Source organism: Eublepharis macularius, chromosome 13 (assembly GCF_028583425.1).
Source record: "Eublepharis macularius isolate TG4126 chromosome 13, MPM_Emac_v1.0, whole genome shotgun sequence".
Taxonomy (NCBI): Eukaryota; Metazoa; Chordata; class Lepidosauria; order Squamata; family Eublepharidae; genus Eublepharis; species Eublepharis macularius.
This window is the reverse complement of record NC_072802.1, coordinates 69,604,365-69,629,790: the sequence shown is the minus strand read 5'-3', so window position 1 is coordinate 69,629,790 and position 25,426 is coordinate 69,604,365. Positions and strand designations below refer to the sequence as shown.

The 25,426-nt window shown below is 47.2% G+C and overlaps 1 protein-coding gene across 2 annotated transcripts in view; it reads left to right on the top strand.

The window, feature by feature from the left end:
- KDM2B (lysine demethylase 2B) overlaps positions 1-25,400 on the top strand; it is an 85,790-nt gene extending 60,390 nt beyond the window's left edge. For both annotated transcript variants that reach the window (XM_054997044.1, XM_054997043.1), the window contains 11 exons: positions 670-756; positions 12,173-12,397; positions 14,976-15,119; positions 16,320-16,406; positions 17,011-17,274; positions 18,971-19,009; positions 19,843-20,519; positions 21,043-21,206; positions 21,706-21,867; positions 22,323-22,541; positions 23,311-25,400. In XM_054997044.1, coding sequence (XP_054853019.1) covers positions 670-756; positions 12,173-12,397; positions 14,976-15,119; positions 16,320-16,406; positions 17,011-17,274; positions 18,971-19,009; positions 19,843-20,519; positions 21,043-21,206; positions 21,706-21,867; positions 22,323-22,541; positions 23,311-23,492 — 2,250 coding nt within the window. In that variant the 3' untranslated portion in view covers positions 23,493-25,400. The remainder of the gene's footprint in view (positions 1-669; positions 757-12,172; positions 12,398-14,975; positions 15,120-16,319; positions 16,407-17,010; positions 17,275-18,970; positions 19,010-19,842; positions 20,520-21,042; positions 21,207-21,705; positions 21,868-22,322; positions 22,542-23,310) is intronic.
- Positions 25,401-25,426: the final 26 nt, after the last annotated feature.

Genomic DNA, 25,426 nt, shown 5'->3' with positions numbered 1-25,426 from the left:
TCACTCGGGCGTGGGGTGGGTGGGCAGGCAAACCTGGAAAGTCTATGGCTTAAATCCACTTGTTGCTGAAAGTATGCATGTCAACTCTCATACTAATCAGCATAAGAATTTTACTCTGATACAGTGGGTCGCAGTGATTAATGAATAGCCCTTGTCCTGGGTTTAGATTCTCACTCATACAGGCCCTCCTTCCTTACCACAGCAACTTGAAAAGCAGAAGTTGCTTTAAATACTTGAAGTATATTTGGTCCCAACTTTCCTATGTCATTTTTCCACAAGAACAGAGGAATATTAAGCCACCCATCTAAATCATTCCAATTAAATCATTGCGTTTTTCCAAAAACTGTTGTTCCAATTAAAGATGACTATTTCACATCTTTAAAAGAGAATGTCATTCCTTAAAAGGCCCTCCTTGCATCACCTGAGCAAGCTCCATAGGTGATCTCTGTTCCTTGCTTGCCAAATGGGAATAGCAAGTTGAAGCCTGCAAAAATTTGCAAATTTATCTCTCTCCTTTTCATCTCTGGCTCTCCAGCCCGTGACAGAAATAACGTACCACTTCCCTTTTGCAGGACAGCTGTCCAGTTAACATCATGCTGATATTTTTCTCTATACTCATATCTGTAGCAACTGTTTTAAGCTGATTAGCCTGTTTGCATTTTGAAACAGAACATCCTGAAGGAGCATGCGGACGATGACCAGAATCTTGCCATTTCTGGGGTCCCTGTGGTATCCTGGCCGAAGAAAAACACAAAGGTAGGAAGTTATCCTTCATAACCATTTCAGTGCCCTGCGGCTTTTTTGTTCTCAGTGCTTATGGATGTTTCCTGGCTGGAACTAGCCAGTCAGCAGTCATGCTCCTGGGTATGCGCCCAAGGTTGACAGGTGGGCAAAGTTTCCAGATTTCATTTGGCATCAGTCTTCGGGATGAGGCGAAGTTAAAGATGACGGAGGATGGTTTGCTCTGCAGAACCCCGCTCTGTAGCAGAGGCCGGAAGGTCGCCTCTTGAAGGACCACCCCCTGCTGTCTGTGCCTCCTGGGGCCCCTCAGTCTGTGGGGAAAGGCCTTGCCCAGTCACCTGTCCTCAGTGCAGGAGCAGGGACCCGGGCTTTCCAAAAGACTCTCATGCTACGGAAGGCTTTCCTTGCATGGGTTGCATCAGGCCCTTTGGCCAATGGTTTTTCATCGTTGAGCAAATTCCTGGCTTTTTCAGAGGCTTGGCCCACAAGGTCTCTGCATTGCTTGCAGGGGCTGTATTATGATCAGCTTCAGAAATGTGAGCCAGTTGCATGCCGACTGTTACCATTTTGTAGTATGTGTCTATTTCCACTGTAAACTGTTTTTGAGTGTCTTACAAGAGACAGAGGCTGTTGTACAGATTTTTAAAATGAAGAAATCACAGGTAGGAGAAGCAAAGGTCAAACAATTCTGAGTTGGGAAGGAAGGGCAGGGCTCCATTTGGACCCACCAAAATCACTGCGGAAGACGGTGTTAATGTGCCACATGCCAGCCTTCTGCTTTGCGGTCAGCTGGTAAACTGGGAACAGAAGCTGGTTTGAAGAGGGCCTTGCCTAGCACGGTTCGTGTTAACTGTGATTGGCCATGATGTTCCAGCTGACAAACCAAAGTCGTGGCTGCTGCATCCAGAACCTGAGGAGTTGCACAGACGGGAAATACAAGCAGACCGGAGGCTCAAGGCCTTGCCTGACCATTTCTGTAGCTTAAACTTCAGTTTGGTTCTAAACCAGGGTTAGCACAATGCAGGCTTGGCCCGATTTCTGAGTTGAGTTGATGAGTAGTTCAACACCTATTAGATCAGGTACCAGAGCCATTCTGATGCCAAGCTGCCTCTTTCCAATACTGAGATGCAGTTAAAGAACGATGTCTTTTAATTTGACAGTCTGCCCGAGAAATAATTAAAGGCAGTCCTGACTGCAAGAAGTTGGTTTAGGTTTCTGGCACAGCATGTTGACAAGCTCCCCGCTCCCAATAAAAAAAACATGAATCCATATCCAAAGGAGTTTATACCTTACCAGCATAGCTGAAAGTGGATAAAATCCAATGATCACAAGGATGTTATGCTTTAAACAGATTTTTTTATCAAGTTTTAAATCAGCCAGAATAAATTGGCTTGGGTGCACAGGCAGGACAACATTAAATATATTGTCAGCTCCAGTGGGTTTCAGGCAAAGCAGGAAAAAATACATTTTTCTTTCTTTTTTTTTAATACCTAATATCTGAGTGGGAAAGAGGCAAGGTAAACCAGAGCTTTTCAAATTGAGCGCTATTTAAGTGTTTTCTGGATTGCTGTAAATTATAGAGAAACTCAGTGGCTTAGAAATCTGGTAGGAAAGTGAAAAACATTTCTGTAGGTGAAATACGAACTATATTAGAAGACCTTCATTGGGACAACTTTGAGGGATCTTTGTTGTACTGTGAAAGGTACACGCTGCATACAAAGACCCCAGATTGATTTCTAGCTGTTTCAAGAAGCTGTGTAGGTAGCAGAGATTTCAGCTTGCGTTTTCATTAATTCCTTACTGCTGCCGCTCTTGCTAAAGGACTTTCAACTGCCAGTTCAGTAATTTTCACATGATGGGATTTCATCTATTTGTTATTTGCTGCTTTTGATTACTGTTTAAATTTTACTGTGGAAGCTGCTTGGAGAACATTGTGCTGGGAGTGCAGGGAAGGCATTTTAAAAATCAGTAAATACATCATGTAGATCCCAGCTTTCTTTCAGGGAGCAAATGGCAGGTGCTCCTGGACTTCTCAGTCAGTCTCCCAGCCAGACACTGACCAGACCAGCTTAGCTTCTTCAAGACTGCCGCCTCATTTGCCTTTAGACCCCACCCTTGACTTACGTACTATTCTTACACGTGCGTTTAACATCCAGGATTGCAGTTCCTACAAGAACAAAAAGGAGTCTCGTGCCTGCTCTAAGCCTGGGTTTATTGTCGCATAAGCTTTCGTGGTTAGAGGCCACTTCATCAGGTGCATGAAGTGAATTCTCTGCAAATAAATACAGACGTATAGAGTCTCTCTACATGAGGCATCTTACATGAGGACACTCAGTTGTAGGGAGAGGGTAGTTGAAAAAGACAGAGCCTAAGGCTCTGTCAATTTCACCTCTCTACAGGAGCCTGCAGGGAGAGCTCCTCAGTAGGTTTGTTAATTTCATCTTAGCCTCCCCAAAGGCTCTGTCAATTTTACCTCCTCTTCCAAGAGTAAGAGGGGAAGATGAAATGAAGAAACCCTCTGAGGAGTCATCTCCACAGGCTCTGTCTTTTTGAACTACCCTCCTGTAGAAAGGTGAAATTGACAGAGTCTTAGGCTCTGTCTTTTAAAACTACGCTTCCCAGCCAACGTTGTCTCCCCCTACATCCTTGTGAAAGATGTTTTATGTACAGGGACTCATTGGGGTGGGGGGGGAGGAATTGCCAAGAGTTTAAAGGCCAGTTCTGTTGATCCTCAGACTGCGCCACTATCTGTAACTTGGAGGGAGTTCCCCAGAGAGGCGCTCAGCATGGGGGGGCAGTGGAGTGATCTAGCAGCAATTCCAGGCAATAAATCCAGAGTGGGAGCAAGGCTGGGTCTGATCAGCTTGTCAGAACCCAGGGAACATAAATAGGAGCCAAATGAGCAGGAACGTGTACAGAATGGCATGTGCAAGGTGCCAGTTGGCTTTGGGAGGGGGCTCAGGGCCAAACTAGACATTACATGTGGCTGCCAATGCCGTTTTACAGACAACTTCAGCTATTTCAAAATGATACAAGGGTGCAGTGGGAGCAGGGGATCTCCCCCCTCCCCCTTTTCAAATGCCAAACTTGTTTCAGTATTTGAAAAGGCATTGGGAGGGGAGCTCCCCTGATCTTGCTGTGGGCCCAATCAGGCCCTTGTGACATTTTAAAATCGCTACATTTGTCCCTAAAATGACATCAGCAGCCATAGATAGGATTGTGGCACTCACCAGAAAGCAGAGAAAGTCTGGAAAATTGTTAACAACACTTCTGATTGGTAGAAGCGGGAGGGCAAGGTGGACTGGCAGCTGGCTATTCCTCCAATCAGAGAAGAATGAGGAGGATTGAAAACGTAAAAGAGTCTTTGGTATGAAGGGAATGAAGGCAGCTATTGCCCTGACTATATAGTCTTGATTATTTATTTACGTCATTAATACCCTGCTGTCTCCTCTCCTCTGTTTTATCCTCACAACCCTGTGAGGTGGGTTAGACTGAGTGTATGTGACTGGCCCAAAGTCACCCAATGAGCTTTCATGGCAGAGATTCAAATGTGGGTCTCCTAGACCCTAATTTGACACTAACCACTATACCACACTGGCTCATCTGATTACGTCAAAATATACAATACAAAAGCCAATATAATAGTGCTTTGGTTAGGCTGGGTTGGGTCTGCTTCTCAGGATTCTTCTAAAGATCTTTCCTTGATGAGCTAGCTATTATCTCACGCTGAGTGGGCTAGTCCCTGCCTCACGTTTCTTGTACCAGCCACCTCCATTTTTGCCTAGCGATTCTTGTCAAATCTGGCATACCATTCCAGATTTGGCAAAGGCAGACTTGCTAGGTGCTAATTAAAACGGTAGGGAGCGATGCCAACAAAATGGAAGTGAATTGATCTTGGCAACAGAGAAGCGTTTGCTGCGTTGCACTTTCTTACCAATCATTCTCCATCTGGCAGCCTGAAGCCGCTGCCAAAGAGAGCCAAAGAGAGGGGCAGTGTGTCCTAAAGGAAAAGGTCCTGGTGGATCACTGCTCTGGAGGAGCTACTGGTGGTCAGGCGCTACAAGTGCAGCTCGAGCAGGGGCCACGGCAGCAGTGGCACCCATTGTCCAGGGTCCAGATCTGAGCCACTCTGGCAGCACAACCTGCACCATAGGAGCCACTGGGCCCAGCTTCCTCCAGGGGCTATTTCATCATCCCCGTCTACCCCTGATTGGCTCTTCCTTGTTTCAGGGGATGAAAAAAGCCGGAGGAAGCCGTTGGGAGCAGAACAATATCCAGATATTGTTCTGATTATAACAATCCATTCAGGAAAAAGCTCACATTCTTCCTGAAGGAAAGAGCCTGCTTCTTCCTCCATCTGCACAGAAATGAAACATGTTAGCAACAAGGACTGCAGAAGCTTGGCTCTGGGCTTGTATAATGCTTATCTTCTTGGAGAATCGGGTCAGTTAAATTGAGAGCTGGTGGTGTGGCTAAGAATTAACTGAGAGTCTGGAAGTTGCTAGTTCAAATCTCAACTTAGTCATACACTTAATGGGCATCTTTTGAGCAGCTCTTGTTCTCTGAGCTTCAAAAGACCAAGCCACCATTTGTAATGGAGACAATTCTGGCCTATCTTGCAGTACAGTTGTCGGATTTATTGATCTGAAGTGCTTTTAACAGGCATCCACAAACTGAAACTGGGCTTGATAGCCAACTTTTATTTTCTATTAGCCAGCTGTAAAGTCCAATCCCACCATAATATTACCTGTGAGATAATTCCTAGACTAATCAGAGCTTATACAATATGAATAATACAATTATTTCACTTAATTCAACTCTCTATTTTCATTCTTACCTAAATTAATGAAAGCTATGATTAATTCTGTAATCTTGACTATAGTTTGCCATTTCAGTTTCTTAATTTTTTTGTCAGCAAATACTAATTTTTTTTTTACAGGCTCAGATATTGCACAACACGCACCATTTCTGGTGAAGGAAGTTTTTCCACAAAATGTGAAGAAATTTGAACCAATCAATACCTTCTTTATATCTGGGGTCTTGTATATAAATACTGCATAGTATTTTGACCTTTAAAAAAAATAAAATTTGTATTTGCTGTTAAAGGGCTAGGACAGTGTTAGTTTAAATTCTTGTCCAAAAGGATTTATTACTATCATGAAGGGGACTAACAGGTTTTCCAAGAGCAAGGAAGTTCTTGTGGCACTTCAAGGACGAACATATTTTTGATAGCACCAGTTATAAAGAGTATAGTCCAGTGTTTTAGAGAACATTTTTTTCAGAGGTCTGGATGGGGGGGAACAATAGGAGCTTCCCAAATTCAGGTTCAGACATCTCCAGGTAAAAGTATTTCTGCAGAATCTGTGGGTAAGATCTTCAGGTCTTTCTGCTGGGCTAGGATGCCTAGAGCAATGGGCTCATGGTATAAAATCACCTTCACCTGTTCAAGGCTGCAGTCCTGCAGTTACTTGGGAATAAGCCCCACTAAGCCTAGTGGGACTTATTTCTCAGGAAATATGTAAATAAATCAGACGGAACACCATGAAGTCCCTAGCCACTGGGTTTTAAACTGCTTTTATGAGAAGGGAACGTAAATCTGAGTTTAGAGGTTTTTTTAAAAAAAAAACCTCAGTATTCTTACCTGCTAGACAGAATAAAGGCAGGGGCACAAAGGGGTTTTTTTTGCACTGCAAGTATGATTTCGGTCACCCCTTTGTCTTTCCCACACATTTTTTTCTGGCTGGGAGGATACTGGGACAGAAAGGGTCCACAATACAGTAGGAGTTGCTTTGAGGCTAAGAACAGTATTGGGCAAAAAAGCTGTAGGCCTAGAGCTAGGGCACTCTTAAAGGCACAGGGCTAATATCTGTGCCTTAAAAAGGTCATCAGCCAGGAGGAAACTTCCTTGCCAGTGAAGAGTGTTTTTGTGGATTGCTGGCTAACTACCTAAAATAGGTAGGTAGGGACCTACCTATTTTAGGTATTTTGACACCACATGCTAGATATATCTAGAACGTGTTGCAACCACCAGTCTCTGTTCTGGAGGCCCTGTTCCCCAATTATTGCTGCTTTTTAAAAATTCCACCCTTCCTTCAGACTGGTGCATGTTGTTCTCCCTCCATCAGCCTTATTAGGCAGATTATGTGAGAGTGAGCATCAATTTAGGCATTTGAACCCTGGTCTCCCTAATCCATCATTCTAGCCCCAGCCCCAGCTCTGTGTTTCCCAGCATGGCAAAGGAGATGTACTCATCTTCAAATCCCCACTCGCACTGAAACTTACTGGAGTACTTTAGGCCAGTCACCTTCTGGCCACTCTTTAACGCCCCCTCCCCCCGTTAAAATAGAAGAGCAATCAAAATGAGCTTAAAAGTCCATATTCATATTCTCCTGCATCTGACGAAGAGAGCTGTGGTTCTCGAAAGCTTATGCTACAATAAAGTTGGTTAGTCTTAAAGGTGCTACTGGACTCTTTACTATTTTGCAAGGACAGACTAACACTGCTAACTCTGCTGGATCCATATTCAGTGAGTGGAAGATGCATCCTTCAAGGCCACCCTCTCAAAAAAATCCACTGGATTACTTTTGAGTTTTTGTCCTGCTTTATCCTGAAAAGCTCATACAAACATAGGAATTACCAGACTGGTCACCCAGAAGCCAGCTACATTAAGGTAGGATACATCCTGGTTGTCAAGAGAGGTGCAGGCTCCACGACCTGGGAAAATCCCAGGTTGCTCCCAACTCACGACTGCATTCTTCCCCACATGCCCTTCCCCCATAAGCTCAGGCTGCATTTCCTCAGCTGATGCTCACACAACCTAGATGTCAAAATTCCTAAGAACTTTAAAAGGGAAATGTGTTTTTCCTGAACGCTGTTTTCACACCTTGTTAGTCATTTCATTATTATTCCTTTAATAGGTAACTATTTGAGATCTATTTTGCTATTCTTGCTGTATGGAGGGTTTGCATGCGTGCACACGCACATGCTCATGAACACTAAGAGAGCGATTCTAAACAGGTCTAAGAATCATGCTCAAATCTGTTAATTAGAGCTCACTCCCAGGACAGCATCCTTAGTATCGCACTATCAGTCTTGTCCTCCGATGTAGGGCATGTTTGTCTCCAACAGTAGGCTGCCTCTGTCAGAGGGTTTGCTTTCCTACCAGTTATCTACCATGGATTTTATCCAATTGCATAAAGAAGGAAAACCTCCTTTCCCCACCTAGTCTCTGTCCATATTGTTTCTGTAATTTTTATGTACATTATTTATAGTCCACCTTTCTCACTGAGACTCAGGGGGGGATTCCACAGAGTGGGTCAGCACAGTCAATTTCACAGACATTTCAATTCACATGCAATAGGGTGGTGGAAAGTGGGGTCAAGTCATAGCTGATTTATGGCACCCCCTGCTGGGGTTTTCAAGGCAAGAGATAGTCATTGCTCGCCTGGGTGTATACACAGAGGCAGATTTGCAAATATTTAAACCCAGTAGAAATCCAATAAATCCCCCCCCCCCCCAGGTCTCTGACCTTCCTAACCAGCGCTCCCTTAGCAACACTGCCTTCACCCATCACCGGCTTTACTGTCTGCAGGCAACGGGAAACAAACCTCTCCAGGGCTACCTAACAAGCAGGGCGGCGGCGGCTGCACCCGCTCCAACCTGCCGCCCGCCAGCCCGCTGCCTTCCTCTTCCTCCTCCTCCTCCTCCTCCTCCTCCTCCTGGCTCGGCTCTTCCCCCGGCCGCCAGTGGCCACCCCCTTCCCTTTGTGCAGACCACGCACCGGCTCGCCGCCGGGCGATTGGCCCTGCCCGCCGAGTCCAGCCCCTTCCTGGTTTTGCACCGCTGCATATGCATGAGCTGGGCTTCCTCCTCCTCCTCCTCCTCCTTGTGTGTAAAGACAGAAAGCGGAGCCGCCGCCGCGCCTGCTCCTCCTCCAGCCATGTCAGCCCGCCCGAGCCTGGGCCCACCGTGAGCCATGGCCATGTCGGTGAGCCCGGACGAGGAGGACTACGACTCGGAGCAGGAGCCGGTGAGCGGCCGCGCCTGTGCCGCCGGGGCGAGGCCGAGCGGCCGGGAGGGTGGGGTCCGGGAGGCGTCCTGCCTGCTGGGAGCCGGAGGGGGCGGGGGAAGAGACAATGTCGGCGATGGCGCCCGGTCCGCGCAAAGATGGTTTCTCCTCGGCCGGGGGGGGGGGCGCGCTTTTGTGCTGCAGGGCCCGGAGCCGGGAACTTCGGGGCTGGCCTTGAAAGGGGTGGGGGGCAGCCAGAGGCAATTGGCGCGCACACGCCCGGCTTTACGGCCGTGCGCCCCTTGCTTGCAAATCGCTCGTTCGGGCTGCAAGGCGCGCGGGTGCGCTGGCTGCTCCCGGGCATCAGGGCAGCCTCCCAGGAGAGGGGGGGGAGGCGGATCGGAAGTCGCGGGCAGGGGGCGGCTGCCTGCCAGTTTTAGGCCTGATCCGGTCAAGGGGCTGCGTTTTCTCGGTGCATAAAGTTGCCAATCTCCAGGTGGGGCCTAGATACCCTCTGGTGTTACAGTGGAGCGCCAGACTGCAGCGATCAGCTTCTCAGGAGAAAGTGGCAGTGTTGGGAGGGAGGACTCTGTGGCATTGTACCCACCTGAGGTCCCTATCCTGCCCAAACCCCACCTCCCACAGGCTCCCCCAAATCTCCAGGAATTTCGCACCCCAGTTTGCAACCCTATAACGAGAAGCCTTAGCAAGCTACCTGGTGCCTTGTGGCAGAAGCTTTGTGGGTGGAGGAAATGTCTGTCAGAGACTACGGGAGCCGGTCCCACTGAAGTTTGCTGTAAGGCTCCTTCTCCTGCCCAGGACTTGGTTCTAAGTCAGCAGGCATTGGATCGGGCTGGGGCACGGCACCTCCAGCCCACACAAGCTCACGCCACAACACAACAGTGTTTGCCTTCAAGGTGTCACAGGGCGCTTCGTCAGTTAGTCAAAAAGACTTGGCAGGGTGGCCCTTCTGGAAGCACAGAGTCTAAGATCACAGGCTAAAAAGAGAGCCCGGGTGGCATCGCAAGTGTCAGACTAGGATCTAGGAGACCCAGGTTCGAATCCCTACTGTGCTGGCTGAGTGATCTTGGGCTAGCCACATACTGTCAGCCTAATCTCCCTTTCAGGGTTGTTGTGAATATAAATGAGAGGAGGAGGATTTTAAGCTGCTTTGGGTCCTGCTGGGGAGAAAGATGAGTAAATGTAAATAAAATACCGGTGGGAAGAGTCAGTGATGCTAGTCTGTGAATTGTTTTTTTAAAAGCAACGTAAAAAGCAGATTGGCTGTACAGTTTATAGCTCTCTTTGAAATTGTACTCTGTTGCGGGGAGGATCTTTCTCCATCTTGACATTGTTTGGAAAGATTCTTTAAATACTTTGTGGGATTGTTTGGGCTTCTGGAGGCCAACAATTAAATTAGGCACCCTAATTTAGCAGCAAAATCTCATCCCACCACACCAAGGATTTTGTGTAATTCCTTTTTAATAGCAAAGAAAATTTAAAATGGTAAATTGTTGTCTCGGATGCTGTTTGGGGGAGGAATGCAGTCAGCATGGTGGCTTGATTTTATGTTGGAAGCTGCTTTTAAAAGCCTGAAAATGTTATTAGTAAATATCTGGTTCACAAAAAGGTCAGAAAATAAACCAGATATATTTCTGTGGGTTATTTGTATAGTTCCTTTACAGACTTGCTTAAGAAAGCTGAAAGTGGTGTGTGTGGACTTCACATTCTTATGCACACAGGCATGTTTTAAAAAAAATTAATTATTGATGTGTTGCAATTGGTTCAGAATCTGATTATTTTAGCAAGTCGTAACCTCGGGATATAGGCTAATTTACACATTATAGTGTGCCCCCCCCCAGGTGTACGCCTAAGATGTCTTAAGTGTACATGTAAACATGTGAGGTGGGGTCAAGCCAGCATTTGCAAATATTGGCTGCGGCTCCTTCTTAAGTGTTCTTTTAGTCGCAAGCCCAGTTTGGCTTCTGCTTAACATGCTGAGAAGGACCTGTAGTGTGAATGCAATTTAGGGCCAGCCTCAGCTATGTTAAAATATTTTTGTCTGTAGCAATTGCTCCTAATTCTGTTCCCTGTGCTGCTTTGCTTCTAGGACTGAGGGACAATAGTTTTAAAATGCCTGCCTGTCGGTTGTGTGTTCTTCACTGAAACAGGAACAGCCATTCCACTGTAATAGTATCTTTTACTTTCACAGTGAACTTTCTGTGTCTTGCACTTAGCTTTAGCTTTCATTACTAGAGCATGTGGGGGCCGATGAGAAATTGGAGAGGTCTGAGAATAGGGTGGCCAACTTCAAGGCAATGGCTGGAGTTCTCCCAGAATTGCAACTGATCTCCAGGCCATCAAGATAAGTTGCCCTGAAGAAAATGGCTGCTTTGGAGTGGATTCTGTGACATTATACCCAGCTGAGGACCCTCCCCCAAGAGCCTCCCTCCCCAGGCTCCACCCCCAACATCTCCAGGAGCTGGCAACCCTACTTGAGAATTGCTTGGTCCCTGTCGCGTTGTTGTTTCCGCTGCAGCTACTTTCTTGGAGGGGAAAAAAATGGCTGAAAACATAAAAAAAAAAAAAACAATTGTGGTTTGGGCAAGAAGAGTTGCATTCTGTTTTGGAGCAAGGAACTGGATTGTAGGCGGTTTCTGGGAATGTGCAGAAAACTTCTCTGTCACCAGTAACTAGCAGCTGCAAACTGACATTTTTCATGGGTGGGGGGCAGCTCTTAGTTGGCTGTGCTCTTTGGCTTCCCTTTTACTGGAATTAAAACCTCCTGATGAATCTTGTGTCTCATCAAGATATTAATGCTCAATATGAACATTCATAATTATTGCTTATGTTGATGTGGGCTATTGTACGTTTTCCCCTTTGATTGGGCTTGCTCCTTAGCACTGAAGGGGTACTTCTGGTGCCACTTGAGTTTTTGCCAGTTAGGATGGTCTTGCAAGCTTGATTTTTCCTTCTTTTTCTGTTTTTACCTTCGCCATCATGTGTGTTTTTCTATTAGTAAGTTGTAGGTTCATTGCTTTCAGATGGTTTTCCAGGGAAATTTCTCAATAAGAAGATCAGTAATGGTGGACAAGCCTCCCTGGGGAGATATCTGACCCCTTAATGGCCAGTCTTCCTCTTCATGTGCAGCCCCCAGGGAAGCATTTGAGTGCATTCTGGGTCACACTTTCAATAGTGAGGCCCCTCCATGCCCCTCAGAAAATGTCCCAGATTCCTCTGCCATGCCCAGGAGTTACTGTGGAAAGGGTCTGCTGACTGTAACACATTGAAGCCCCCATGAAGGACGTGGTTGAATTGAATGGGCTTACTACGTAGAGGGGTCTCTCCCCCTACAATAGTTTTGACCGTGCCAAAGGGCTACTTAAGAATTAACATGGCGTGTTGCTGGTTGTCCTTTTCCAGAATCGAGCTGTTGGGAGGCCAAAGGGTAAGTTGGGACCCACCTCTGCTGTAAAGCTTGCGGCGAATCGGACGACTGCGGGGGCACGCCGGAGAAGGACGCGATGTCGCAAGTGCGAGGCCTGCCTGCGCACCGAGTGTGGCGAGTGTCACTTCTGCAAAGACATGAAGAAGTTCGGCGGGCCGGGCAGAATGAAGCAGTCATGTATTATGAGACAGTGCATTGCGGTAAGCCCGGCTTGTTGGTGGATGCTCATCCGTGGCCTGTCACAGTTGCCTTTTGGTGTGAGCAGCCAGGGAAGCTTTACAAAAATTGCCACAAATAATAAATCTAGGGCATAGGCTAGTCCAGGGTTTTTTTTGTCAGAGACTAGCTGTTATGGGATGTGCGCAGCTGAAGTAAGCATGGATTTGATGGAAGTTTTAGCGCTAGCTTTTTAAAAGGTATTCTCAGGTAGGAACAAAAGGTATTAAACAGATTCACAGAGAACAAGCACATGATTACTAAATCTAGAACTTGTGTTTTTAAGAACAGTCTCTCTGTGAAAACCAGCTGCTGGGGCCAGAGACCTGGCTGTTGCCTTCGTATGCTGCTTCTGAGCACCCAGAGGCATCCAGCTAGTCCCAGTGGAAATGGAACCCTTGACCAAATGAACCATTTGGTTGGATCCAACAAGGCAGTTTCTTCTTTGTATGATAATGTTGGCTGGTCGGATGTTTTGTCGGACAGAACCTGAACAGGAAGTTAGAAAGCTTTGTGTTCACAAGGATGAATTTATGTCTGAAGTGCTTTGAGGAAAAAATGTTCTCTAAACGCTTAGTCTGTATTTGTGTAGAACAGTTGCCCAAGTGCCCAGTTCCTTGGGAAGCTTTCTTTCATAACAAGAGAACACCCTGGTAGCCTGCGCCCAAGGTAAACCAGTCATGGTCAAAAGCAATGTTAGTGTTTGTAATTTTGTTAGTCTCCTGTTTTTTTAAAAAGAAGCCCTTTCAAGCTTCCAGTCTCCGCGGCTGTGCATTTCAGTGGATGTTTAGTTATCTTATGCAGGATCTAGCTGATGTGAATTAAACTCTAAAAGCAGATGTTTTGCCGTACAAGTCGGTTCCTTTTAAGCTCGGCAATTGGCTAATAGAAAAGAGGTGATTTATAATCGCTTTCTCTTAATTGCTTTCCCAATGACAGCGCCTTCCTGGGGTCCTTTGTTTCTCCCCCCTCCCCATTGTCACAAGACTGAAACTCGTACCAGATTGCAGAGGCCTGGTTCCTTTTGTGTCTCATTAGGGCAAGGACAATCCCTTAATTAGGCTGACTTTCAGAGCACTCGGGTCTCTGGGAAGGGTGATGGGGACAGCAAAGGTAGAAAGGGGGGGAGGTCTTAAGCAGAAGTGGCAAGGGAGTCCACTTTGGCTGCTTAAAATCCTTAAGGGATCTCCGAAGCGTATGCACGCTTTCCCCAGTCAGACAGTGTCCCTCTTAATCAAGACTGACAAATATCTTCTGTAGCTCCTCTTGTATGAGGATGTCTGTTAAGATAAACTTTCTCCTTGTATCATTCCTCCAGCCCATTCATGCCTGTTTCGTCTTCCGTTGCAATGATAATGCTTCTCTTAACAGGGTTGTTGCGATAATGTATGTTGTGCTCTCAAGGAAATGCTAAATATTATTATTAGTACAGAGTGGGGTTCAAAACAATTTCGATGCTTTGTCACCGGTGTGCGCGCATGTCCTCTGTTCTGGGGTTTTGCAGAAAGTAAAAACTACGTTCTTGAAAGCAAATCTGTATTACGATTGAGAGGCCAGGAGAGAGGCTTTGCGTGCAAAACAGACCAGAGTCAAGCCCTGGGACTTCCAGGATACAAAGGAGGGCGGCTGCCAGTTGGGCCATACGAGGCTAGGTGAACTAATGGTCTAAGGCAGCTTTATTGAGACTGGCAGCGGCTCGGTGGCGCAGCCAGGGCCGGCATGCCCATTGAGGCAGGGCCAGCCCCTGCCTCGAACAATGAGGCGCTGAAGGGGGCGCCAGAGGGGGCGCTGTGAGCGGGGGCGCACACCACGGAGCTGGCATGCCTGGCCCGCAGCTGCTGCAACCGCCCAGCCCCACACCGCCACCACCAACACACGCCCCCGGCTGGGTGCAGCAGCAGCCGCAGGCCAGGCGCAACAGGCGTTCGGGGCGGTGTGCGGGACCTCCCCAGCCTCCGCGCCGTCCCAGCCACCCGCCGGCCAATGGGGCCAGCTTGCTGCGTGATGACGTCACATGCAGTGATGTCATCACGCGGTCTGGGGGTGCACGCGTGCACTCTGTGCGCATGCACGTTGGGGCAGCCGTGGGTGCCAAAAATCCTGGCGCCGCCCCCGGGTACAGCCCCTGCTGTGCATTCAGAAAAGTCAAGGTTCAGAAGTGGCTGTTTCCAGTTAAAAGGTATCAGAGAGACCTTTGCTCGTTTGAGACTCAGGAGAACACTAAGCAAGATAAACTGGTGGGATAAGCCACTTGCAAAGCTGAATCTGAACTAAGGTATTTTTTATGTGACAACCTGGGGGTAAACAATGATTACCGGACTGATTTCAACCGTCCCGTTTATGGGGGTTTGGGAGACTCTGGGGGCACAGGATCATAAGAACTGCCGAGCTGGATCTGACCTGAAGGTCCCCATCCAGACAAACAGCTAATAGTGGTGTAGGTTTTGTGGCCTTCTTCAGGTGCCACCATCTGGTAGGTCTTGGTAGAGCTCTGTCGCTCCCCGTGCTCTGGTTTTTCACGCTGCTGCCTGGCCTATTTGCCTTTTGTGTGTGTTGATACAGCCGGTGCTGCCTCACACTGCTGTGTGCCTGGTATGTGGAGAAGCTGGGAAGGAAGACACCGTGGAAGAGGAGGAGGGCAAGTTCAACCTGATGCTTATGGAGTGCTCCATCTGCAATGAAATCATCCACCCTGGATGCCTTAAGGTGGGGGCTGCCGGTCACAATGGAAGAGGAGGGGGGTGTTCAGGCCAACATCGGAGGATTTGGGTGGGGGGGGGACACTTCTTGCCATTAGCAAGCAGGTCTGGCGCTGCCTTTTTTTCTTCTGGTTTTGTCATCGCTTGCACTATCTGTCCCTTGGCTTCTTTCTTCCGAATGTTTTTAGGCTGCTTTTCTGAGGCTCAGGGGAGCTTATAAGAAACCGACATTCACCCAGGACTGCATTCTCTGAGTTTTTCTGGCAGCAGTTTATCAGTCCCCTAGGCAGTACTGACCTGCTCATCTTAAGTGCCATGCATGGCAGTACTTTCGTTCCAAGGCATTTGGGTACTGCAAATGGTGCCCGTCCTGTTGGTAAATATAATGAACTGCCCCTGCAGTTCATTAGCACTTGAAACGATTGTTCATAGGAATCTACACTTACGTATGCACTAGCACTTTTGTACAGGCTTTGAGGTGGGAAGATTGCGTGTAATAGAGTATATTGAAGGCAATTTGTGTATGTAAGAAAATAATTTGTTGTAAATAATAGGACATTGAAATTGTAAAATTGATTTGTCGATTTATTGTTTAGTTAGTTCATCACAATATATTGTTGGGTTGTCCTGCCGTGCCAGAGGCAGCTGCCTTTCTGTTCCTTGTGGCAAAACCTGCTGTGTAAGGCGGTCTACTAGGAGTTTGCCTTCCCTGTCCCAGCCAGTAGCCAAAGCAAGACCCTCTGGAGCTTCTTGGTGTTTGCGTGTAACATTTAGGGTTGTCATATTCCAGCTCCTCAGATCTATGGCAAACGCTGCAAATTAAACAAATTAATTGTTGCATTGTCTTTCAGTGCTTATCATCTGCTTTTGGCTCTGAATAAGCATCTTTTCCCCTTGGATTTTTGCTTGTGTTTTCTTCTCATATGCCAGTAAAGCTGGTTGAGGAGAGATTGTAGCAAGCACGTCAGTCAGGACAGTCGCTTCCCCCCAGTGGTTAAAACAGTTAAAGATGGGAGCAGGCTGGTTTCCCACTAAACTATTTGGAAGAATACCACGTGCATGCTTTGCTTCCTCTTTCCTGCTCTGCCTGTGTGCTGGAGACAACTTTTGTGTAAAGTCTGCAGCTGTGTTGAATGTGCTTGCTTTGGTCTTGCCTACCTGTCGGTTGTGAGTTGTCCTTAGCTCAGTGTGTCTCCTTCTCCACCAGGTGCGGGAATCAGATGGCGTGGTCAACGACGAGCTACCTAACTGCTGGGAGTGTCCCAAGTGCAACCACGCCGGGAAAACGGGGAAAGTGAGTTTCACTGGAATGCGTGCAAGAAGGGGACGGGAGAAGGATTTTTAGAAAAATCTCAGCACACAATTTTAATTTTTTGTATCATTTGGGGTAGTCCCAGTGGCTCACAATTTAGGAACTTGGCAGGTTCTCATCACTGCAGGATCATGTAAACGGAACCCCAAATGGGCCGCTTCATGAGCAGACAAAAATTGCAGGCAGTTGTGTCAGTCTAGTAGGGGGGAAATATACAAAACCCACAGTAGCATAGTAGCTCTGTTAAGAGTCACTAAAAACCGTACAAAGTCGTGAGTAAGCTTTTGAGTTCAGCAGAACTCTTCTTCAGGTTGGTTGTTAAGCCAGAAAGAGGGTGATGGAGTAGGAGAAGGTTCGTGGGCATGATGAAAGACACACACCCATCTGCAGATTACCAAATAGGACTCTACAGAGAAACTGCAAGGTTAACAGTTCTCCTTAACCCATACACAGTGTTTGAATGAGCTCTTAGTAATGAATCTGGTTAGAGAGGGTGGGATGAATTTCCGTTGCCGCTAGAGGCCGCTCTGGAAAAGCATAAGATATAAAGTTTGCGTGTGTGCTTTGTCTCTCTCTGGCGTACAAGCAAAAGCGCGGACCAGGGTTCAAATATGCGTCCAACCTCCCTGGCTCACTCCTGAAAGAGCAGAAGATCAACCGGGAAAACAAGGAGGTTGTCCCAGATGCTACCAAGCGCAAAGTGGAGTGTGAGGAGCCACCCCGGAAGAAATCCGATGAGCATCCCAAAAAGCCCCCCCTGGACCCTCTGCTGAGGAGGAAGTCTGAAGATGTCCACCTGCGGCGGAAAAGAAAATTTGAGAAGCCCCAGGAACCTGCCATGAGGAAACGGGTAAGATCAGAGTGCCTTCCTCTGCTCCTCAGTATACCAAGAGCAAGAGATGCCTTGCAAAGGGGTCTCTGGAAAGCTGCCTGCGCATACCTGCCAAAGGCAGGAAACAGGTAGCCAGTGGAGTTCAGTGCATGGAGTGTTGGGCCTGGGGAGTCAGATCCCCATAGAAGCCTTATGGTTCCATGGGTCACTCACTGTCAGCCTAACCTACCTCGCAGGATGGTTTTGAGGCAGGATGAGATAAACATCCAGAAAATTAATAAAGTAAGACTTTGCAAGAGAAGCCGCTCTTTCTCCATCTGGGTACAGAGGCAGTGCTTGAAATGCACTGGGTCCAACTCCCCATTTGTTCTGATTAGCTGCTGACCCGTACATTATAGCAGGCAACCGCTCAGGTGAGCTGCTATAGCGTAGTGGTTAAGTGGTTGTGCTGTGAATCAACATTCTGCCGGCTCAAATCCCACTACTGGCCGGTGGTCTTGGGAAGCCACTCCTCTCATCCCCAGTTGTATTGTGGGAATAATAATAATACTGACCTTGTTCACCGCTCTGAGTGGGGCACTAGAAGAGCAGTATATAAGTGCAGTTGTTGTTGTAGAAGAAAGAAGCAGCCAGACTGTGGCTGGCTTTGTTTTTGCTGTTCTGATACTGCATAGAAATGTCCTTGATACTGTTTGTACTAATCTCACACTATGTAATCTGCTTTGAGTCTCATTGAGAAAGGCGGCCTATAAATGACATAAATAAATACTGCCCTGCTTGTGACAAAGAACCTAGCTGTCCTTGTAACCACTAGATGGCGTGCAAAAGCTTGTAGTGACTGTATAACTAACTCGCTTTGCTTCCTACCAAGTACCTGTTTCCTTTTTGAGCATAATGCAGCTGCCTTTGTTTTCTCTGCTCTGGGGTCATTGGCAGAGAAAGGGCTTTCGCAGCACTTGTTACTGGAGGTTCTTTTAATAGAAGACGCCAGGAACTGTTTATATTTTAATCTTGCTTTTCAATTAAACTGAAATAGCTTACCGCCATTAAAAATTAAAATAGCATGATAGTGAAATCTCAATGCAGGCCTGTCAGAGGGTGCAGGTCTGCTCTTTCTTCTCTCTCTCGCCTTGACAATGGCAGTTTGGTGTTAAGTGTGGGCAAGCAGACTAGTCCATTTTTTGTTGAGCTTCTGATTTTTGTAGACTTGCATGCCAAGATTTTTTTGCAGGTGCTGTGCGTATTTCAGCCAAACGCTCCTTGGGAAGATATACACACAGTTGCGTAGCTAAGAACATACCGTCAAGTCACAACTGACTTATCAGGACCTCGTCCGTGAGGCGTTCCAAGCAAGAGATCAGCAGAGGGGGTTTTCCATATCCTTCTGCTGCATAGCAACCCCAGTCTTTCTTGGTAGTCTCCCATCCTAGTACTAAATGTGGCCAACTCTTAGGTTCACAAACTCTGACAGGCTTGGGCTAGCGAGCAAGCGCTTATTACAAATGTACCCCTGTACCTCCTGACTTTAAATTGCATAGCCTGTACCTGATCTTTTACTTCAGCTTTGCATACAGGCTGCTTCTGTCTCCTTTTGCGGCATTTAAGCTGCTTAAGTGTGTGTGGTGGATTGCAGTCCTAATGACGTGGGGATGGGGGTATTCAAGCTTGTCTGTACAATAAACCTCTTTATTTTTCCTTCCCTCTCTGATAACAGCTAAAACTAGGCAAAGAAGAGAAGCTGTTTAGGAAAAAGGTACTTCATTGGCACTGTAATTTGTGTGGATTTCTTTCTCTCTCTGCTCACAGCCCCCCAAATGATTTGTACTGTAATCATTCAGGATGGAGTGTGTGTGTGTTATGAATCTGGATAAATTTGGGAATCACAGCTGGCCTGCCCACCTGAAATCCAGTGTTTGGTTCAGGCCTGGTTGATGTTGCACTGAAATGGCACCCATCTCAGGAGAGCTAAATGAAACCTCCATGTTTGGATGTAGTCTACCTCTGAATAGCAGTTGCTATAATAAGGAAGAGCAGTTGTATTCATGCGCTTTCCAGAGGTGTCTAGCTGAATGCTGCATCTGCCAAGGCAGTTGGGTGGCGTTCGAGCAGGGGCTTCCTACACAGATTGGCATTTCAGCAACACTAAAAAAAAAAAAAAAGATTTCCATCACTCCCACTATCAAAACGTTTCTCAGTCACATAGTAAACCTCGGCATCCAGGTGGTCGAGTGATCCTAGGATTCAGCTTGGTCTCTGTCGCTCATCTTGCATTTTAGCTTGCTTTGTGGATTGTGTTAATTGGTGCTTTTGAGTTCCTAAGGATCTCAGTACTTGGCTACACTATAAATACATACTGGTTGTATACCAATTTAACAGCTACATCTTCCTCCCCAGGAATCTTGGAAACTGTAGTCTTCTATTCGAGATTGCAGTTATCCTTGCAGAACTAGAGATCCCAGGGCTCTCAAGGGAAGGTGTGATGACTAAGACAGTGTTGTTAGTCCCTTGCTTGTAATTTATCACCACACTCACCCTTTTCACAAGTCATGCCATTGTTATATTGAGCCTCAAACATTCCCTTTCCAGAGGCGATCATGGAAGGCTACGGATGACCGAACGACCATGATGAAGCCTTTGCGGCGCTTCAAGCAGGAGCCAGAGGAGGGCCTACCAGAGGAGCCACTAAAGAGCAAAGAGAGCGACCAATCTCGTTCAAGCTCCCCCATGGCAGGGCCGAGCTCAGAGGGTGCCGAGTCCCGCAGTGACAAGAAGAAGTTCAAGATCCGGCGGAAAAACCGCGTTCCAAACAAGGAGCTCAGCAAGGAGCTCAGCAAAGAGCTCAATCAGGAGATCCAAAAGACCGAGAACAGCCTTGCCAACGAGAACCACCAGCCCATTAAGTCGGAGCCGGAGAGCGAGAACGAAGAGCCCAAGCGAGTTCTCTGCCCTGAGCGGTCCCACCGCTTCAGCAAAGGCCTGAATGGGGCGCCCCGGGAGCCCCGTCACCAACTCTTGCCGAGCCTGCGCAGCAGCACCCCCCGGGCAATTGCTCGGCCACCTCCCTCCCTGTCACCACCCAAGTGCATGCAGATGGAACGCCATGTCATCCGGCCACCCCCCATCAGTCCCCCTCCGGACTCGCTTCCCTTGGATGATGGGGCTGCCCATGTGATGCAACGGGAAGTCTGGATGGCTGTCTTCGGCTACCTCAGCCATAGCGAACTGTGTGTCTGCATGAGGGTGTGCAGAACTTGGAACAGATGGTAAGGAGCCAGGGTGGGGGTGGTGGATGGGACCTTGGGTTTGGGAAGGGCTAGAGCTCTGGAGATCTCCAGAGGCATGCCTGTGACAAGGGGGCAAATATAACTGCCAAGCAAGAGTTTCAATAGTACATGGCAAAACTCTGAAACTGTAATGCATAAAATACAGTGAACTGTGATACCAATATTAAGAGGGTGCCTGGTTGGGTCTTGTAAGGGACTCTATATTTAACTCCCTACTTTAAAAGCTTTGCTCAGCCATAGAACTGCCTTGTATATCTTATGTAAAGAGTGAGGTATCTAAGATTTGGGTTCTGCTCTTACAACAGAGCGAAGCCAATTGAGGCTTGCATTTCGCTGGTCCATCAGCTAAGAGAACTGATGATGTGAAATCCAAGTTTGTACTAGCTTTTGTCTGAATACAAAATGAGAGACTCCTCCCTTCTTAGTCCACAGTCAGTTAGGGGCTCTTGATGCCAGAGTTTAGGTCTTGGTGCTCCGTGATGCTTCTCCCTCCTCTCCGCAGGTGCTGTGATAAGAGGCTCTGGACCAAAATAGACCTAAATCATTGTAAATCCATCACTCCCCTTATGCTCAGTGGTATTATTAGGAGGCAGCCAGTCAAGCTGGATCTCAGCTGGACAAACATATCCAAAAAGCAGCTGAGCTGGCTCATCAACAGGCTCCCAGGTATGTGCGCATCAAGAAAACTTGCCAAGTCTTAAGTTGGGCATACCAGGGAAGGGCTGACTCCAGGAAAAAGCTTGGAGGGATGGTTGGTGGGGTGCGGGGGTGGCCCATGCCGAGCCGTGCCTTGAGCTTGGCTTTCAGAGTTATGGAAGGGAGGTATGTCTGGAATCTTGTCAACAGGCCATGCCTTGGGTCACTGGGATTTCTGACCAGAGGGGAGGTGGGTGGGGCCTGCGTGCATTCTATACTGTGCACACCACAGTGGTGCTTTCTGGTATCCAGGACTTGCCCAGACGACTGGCTGGCTAGGCAGCCACAGTGACCTCCAGTCAAAGAATTGGGTTCATTTGTAGTTTGGTTTGCTCTTCTTGATCAGAGCAGACCATTGTCAGAAAACATTCCCGGTCTTTTGTGACTTTTTTTAACATGTCAGACCTGCTGTCTAAACCTGATGGTCCACTGCACCCAGTGCCTACTGTTTGCCTTCTTGCTTCTCCAGGTCTGCGGGATCTGGTCTTGTCTGGGTGCTCATGGATTGCAGTGTCTGCTCTTTGTAGTTCCAGTTGTCCGCTCCTCCGAATTCTGGATGTCCAGTGGGTGGAAGGCTTAAAAGACGCACAAATGAGAGACCTTTTGTCACCACCAACTGACAACAGGCCAGGTAAATGTTCAGCAGGCAGCACTAGAAATAGAGCTCTCTGCTTTAGGGAGATCGAAGGAAGCCTTGCAGTTCAGGCTGCTTTGTGTTTCACCCAAATGCTGTTGGGTGCTTAAGCTGAGGGTCCTCTGAATGTCGGGCTTCTTTTTATTCTGCTTTTAATGAGAGAACTTATAAAGGGATGGGGTTTTTTTCTTGGAAAGGCAGGCTGGGGCACAGAGTGCTCGGCAGCACGCACACACACCACCTTCCTGGCATTGTTTTGGCTGCTGTGGGTGGTACAAGACAGTAGAGGGCTACGCTTATTGTACTTTGTCCAGTTTGAGCGTCCTTTGACCTTCACAGCACCATAGGCAATTGGCGCAAAGGAAGTGTTTAAGAGTCTGACTAATTCAACTAAGAGTACCAGGTAGTTGGCCAGTTGCAACCCTCTCTCTCCCTTTTTTGTTGGGGCACAGGCCAGATTGACAATCGGAGCAAACTACGCAATATTGTGGAGCTGCGCCTGTCCGGCTTGGACATCACCGATGCTTCCCTACGCCTGATCATCCGGCATATGCCACTGTTGGCCAGGCTCAACCTCAGCTACTGTAACCACATGACAGATCAGTCTGTTAATCTGCTGACAGCTGTGGGCACCACCACACGGGACTCCCTAACAGAAGTTGTCTTGCAAGGTATGATCTGGTGCGCCAGCTCACTTTAGCAGCGACCCCACATGGAAGACTAGAGCCTGCCTTTGGGGATTAAGACCTCAGTGCTCCATGTCTGAAACTCCGCCTTGCAACAAAAGGCCCCGTCTTACAAAAAGATTATTTTGCAATAGAGGTATTGATGTTCCGTCAGTACAAGGCTGAGGCGGGGGAAGCAGTAGGAAGGATCTTGCATCTCTTTGGTTTTCTGTACCTGTAAACTAGGCTTCCAGGTTGTTGAAGGACACCTTTTATCCCTTGCTCTCATTAGAAGAGGCATGCTTCACTCTTCTACAGGCTTTTGGTTATAGGAGCAAGTCTTACTTGCCCTAAAAGGAGGCCCTCCCTCTCTCTCCACCCAACTCTTAATTCCCAGGGGAGGACTAGTTCAGGCCTCTAACTTCCCCCAAGAGATCTTAGCAGCAGAATTAGCGGGAAGACACCCAATGCATCATATACCCAAAGACAGTGAAAACTCATCTTCCTAGGTTCCAGCATTGTGATGTGGTTAGATCATTAGACTAGGACCTAGAAGACTGGAATTCAAATCCATAGCTGTGAAGCTGAGACACTAGGCCAGTTACATCCTCAGCCCAATGTACCTCTTGAAATAGATGCAAGGATAAAATGGAGGAGGGAGAATCAGGTATGCCTGGTGTCCTTGAAGGGCGAGATTAAAAAATGCAATAGTCAAAGCACTATTTCTTGTGATGGGTGCTGCTCTTCTAAGCCATCTTCCCTTATTCCCCAACAGACTGTAATCAGGTGACTGGCCAGTGCCTCTCCTATTTCAAGCGCTGTGGGAGCATCTGCCGGATTGACTTGAGGTACTGCAAGCAAGTCACCAAGGAAGGCTGTGAGCAGTTCATAGCGGAGATGTCTGTGAGCGTTCAGTTTAGCCAGGTGGAGGAAAAACTGCTGCAGAAACTGAGTTAGTATTGTCAAGAGCATGCTTGTAAATAGTTGAGAGAGAAAAAGACTCTATGAGGACACAGAGGGAATTTTATTTTTGGTTGGAAGATGCCAGATCGCCCACGTGTCAAAAGGTGCAAGCCTGAACAGGAACCTGTGGGATTCAAGCCACCTACACCTACCGTTTCAGCCTCTGGACGATTATCTGATGCTCTATCCAAGTTCTTTAATTTCCAGTGATGGCAGCTAAGGATTGTTCATGCCTAGAGCAAAAGCGGGAGTTTACCCCTGTAAGAACCGTCACAGCTTGGGAGCATGTACTTTTACAAATGTCGTGGCAGATATCAGCAGCAATGTTCATTTTGGTGTCAGTAATGTGGGCCATACCTTGCATTTTTTGCCTTTTGAACACTTTTTGTTACATCCTACATTATGCAGAACTATTTTTGTACAAATTTGTTTAAAAAAAATTATTTATGCAAAGTTGTTGAATGCATTGAAAGTGTTTCTCTTTGGTTTCAAGGTGCCAAGTTCTATAGTTGGAGAGAGTTTAACCTGAACTTTGCAGAGAAATGGCCTGTTGGCAGAGGTTGGCCCACTTTTTGAAGTAGGGCATCCTTAAATGAAAAAGTACGTTGTAGTGGAAGTTTTATCCTGCTTTGTATAAGCTGGGACCACCCTAAGCATGTTGGGGAAAGGAAGTGTAACACCCAGTCCAATGAAAGAATGCACTGCCAAGTTGTATTTGTGTAAATTCTCAGTTTTGGAACTTCTAATGAGAGCTTTTGCACAGGGGAAGGTATTCGAGGTCAGCATGGGGGTACTCAGAGGAGTGTATAGATGCATATACCACACGTAAACAGTCTTGGTTTTTATGTTCTGGTTTGGAAGTACAAGTTGAATTCTTATTTTCCAGTTTAAGATGGGCAATCCTTGGTTGTAAAAATTCAGCCTACATAAGTGCCATTGTTGTCATGTGGTGTTTTTCCCCCCATAGACCAGCCTTCCTGACACTTACCTCTGTTGAATTTGTATAAATGATTGTACAAAAATAACAAAAGCCTTCCTGTTGAATTTTTATTGGCGTGTGAATGCTGACAGGCATTGGAGATGTTTAACTTTCTGAAGAGCTGCTTTTGGAGAGAGATGTGGGTAGTACTTCACCCAACTTTCTCCTTACAGGGCCTGATAGTAAACTCATGTTCGCCAACACAACTTGACTCAAACCAGTGTGGTGTACAGTGGCTGGAGGAGCAGACTTGGTTCTGGGAGACCCAGGTTCAAATCCCCACTCTGCCATGAAAGCTTGCTTGGGGTGGTCCTTGGGCCAGTCACATACACTCCTCCTGCCATATCTCACAGGGATGTTGTGAGGATAAAAATGGAGGAGAGGATAACAATATAAGCCATTTTGGGTTGCTGTGGGGGAGAAGTGCATGATATAAATAAATGGCCTCCCAGAATGCCACCTTTTGGCCCAGAGCCTCTGGTTGCTGACACCTCAAGTCCGAACAACCGTTCCATTGTAAATAGGGCCTTGTTATTTAAAATGAACCTGCCACCGGAGGCAGAAGTAGGCCCAACACTGGGTTTGTGTGCATAGTCTCAAAGCTGACTCAGTTTTCCCTCCTCCTCTTTTTCAGCTGAGTGTAACAAGGTTTTCAAGACTGTATTCTCTACCGCCGGCCAGCATCAGTCTTGGTTTTCTTTCAAGAGCTGCATACAGGCTTCAAGAGGAGTAACAAATGGGAAGCTATAATGCTTGCAACTCACCTGATCAAAGAAACTCAGTTAAAGTAAATGTCCTGCCAGCTGCAGTCAACCTCGGCTCCTCTTGAAAGAGCTCAAAAGACACGCTAGCCCCTGCTTGGGCCATTTACACAGCCCTCCTAACCAGAGCCACACACTTCAATGGGCTTAGAAGGGTGTATCTCTGTTTAGGATTCCACCTGTTAAAA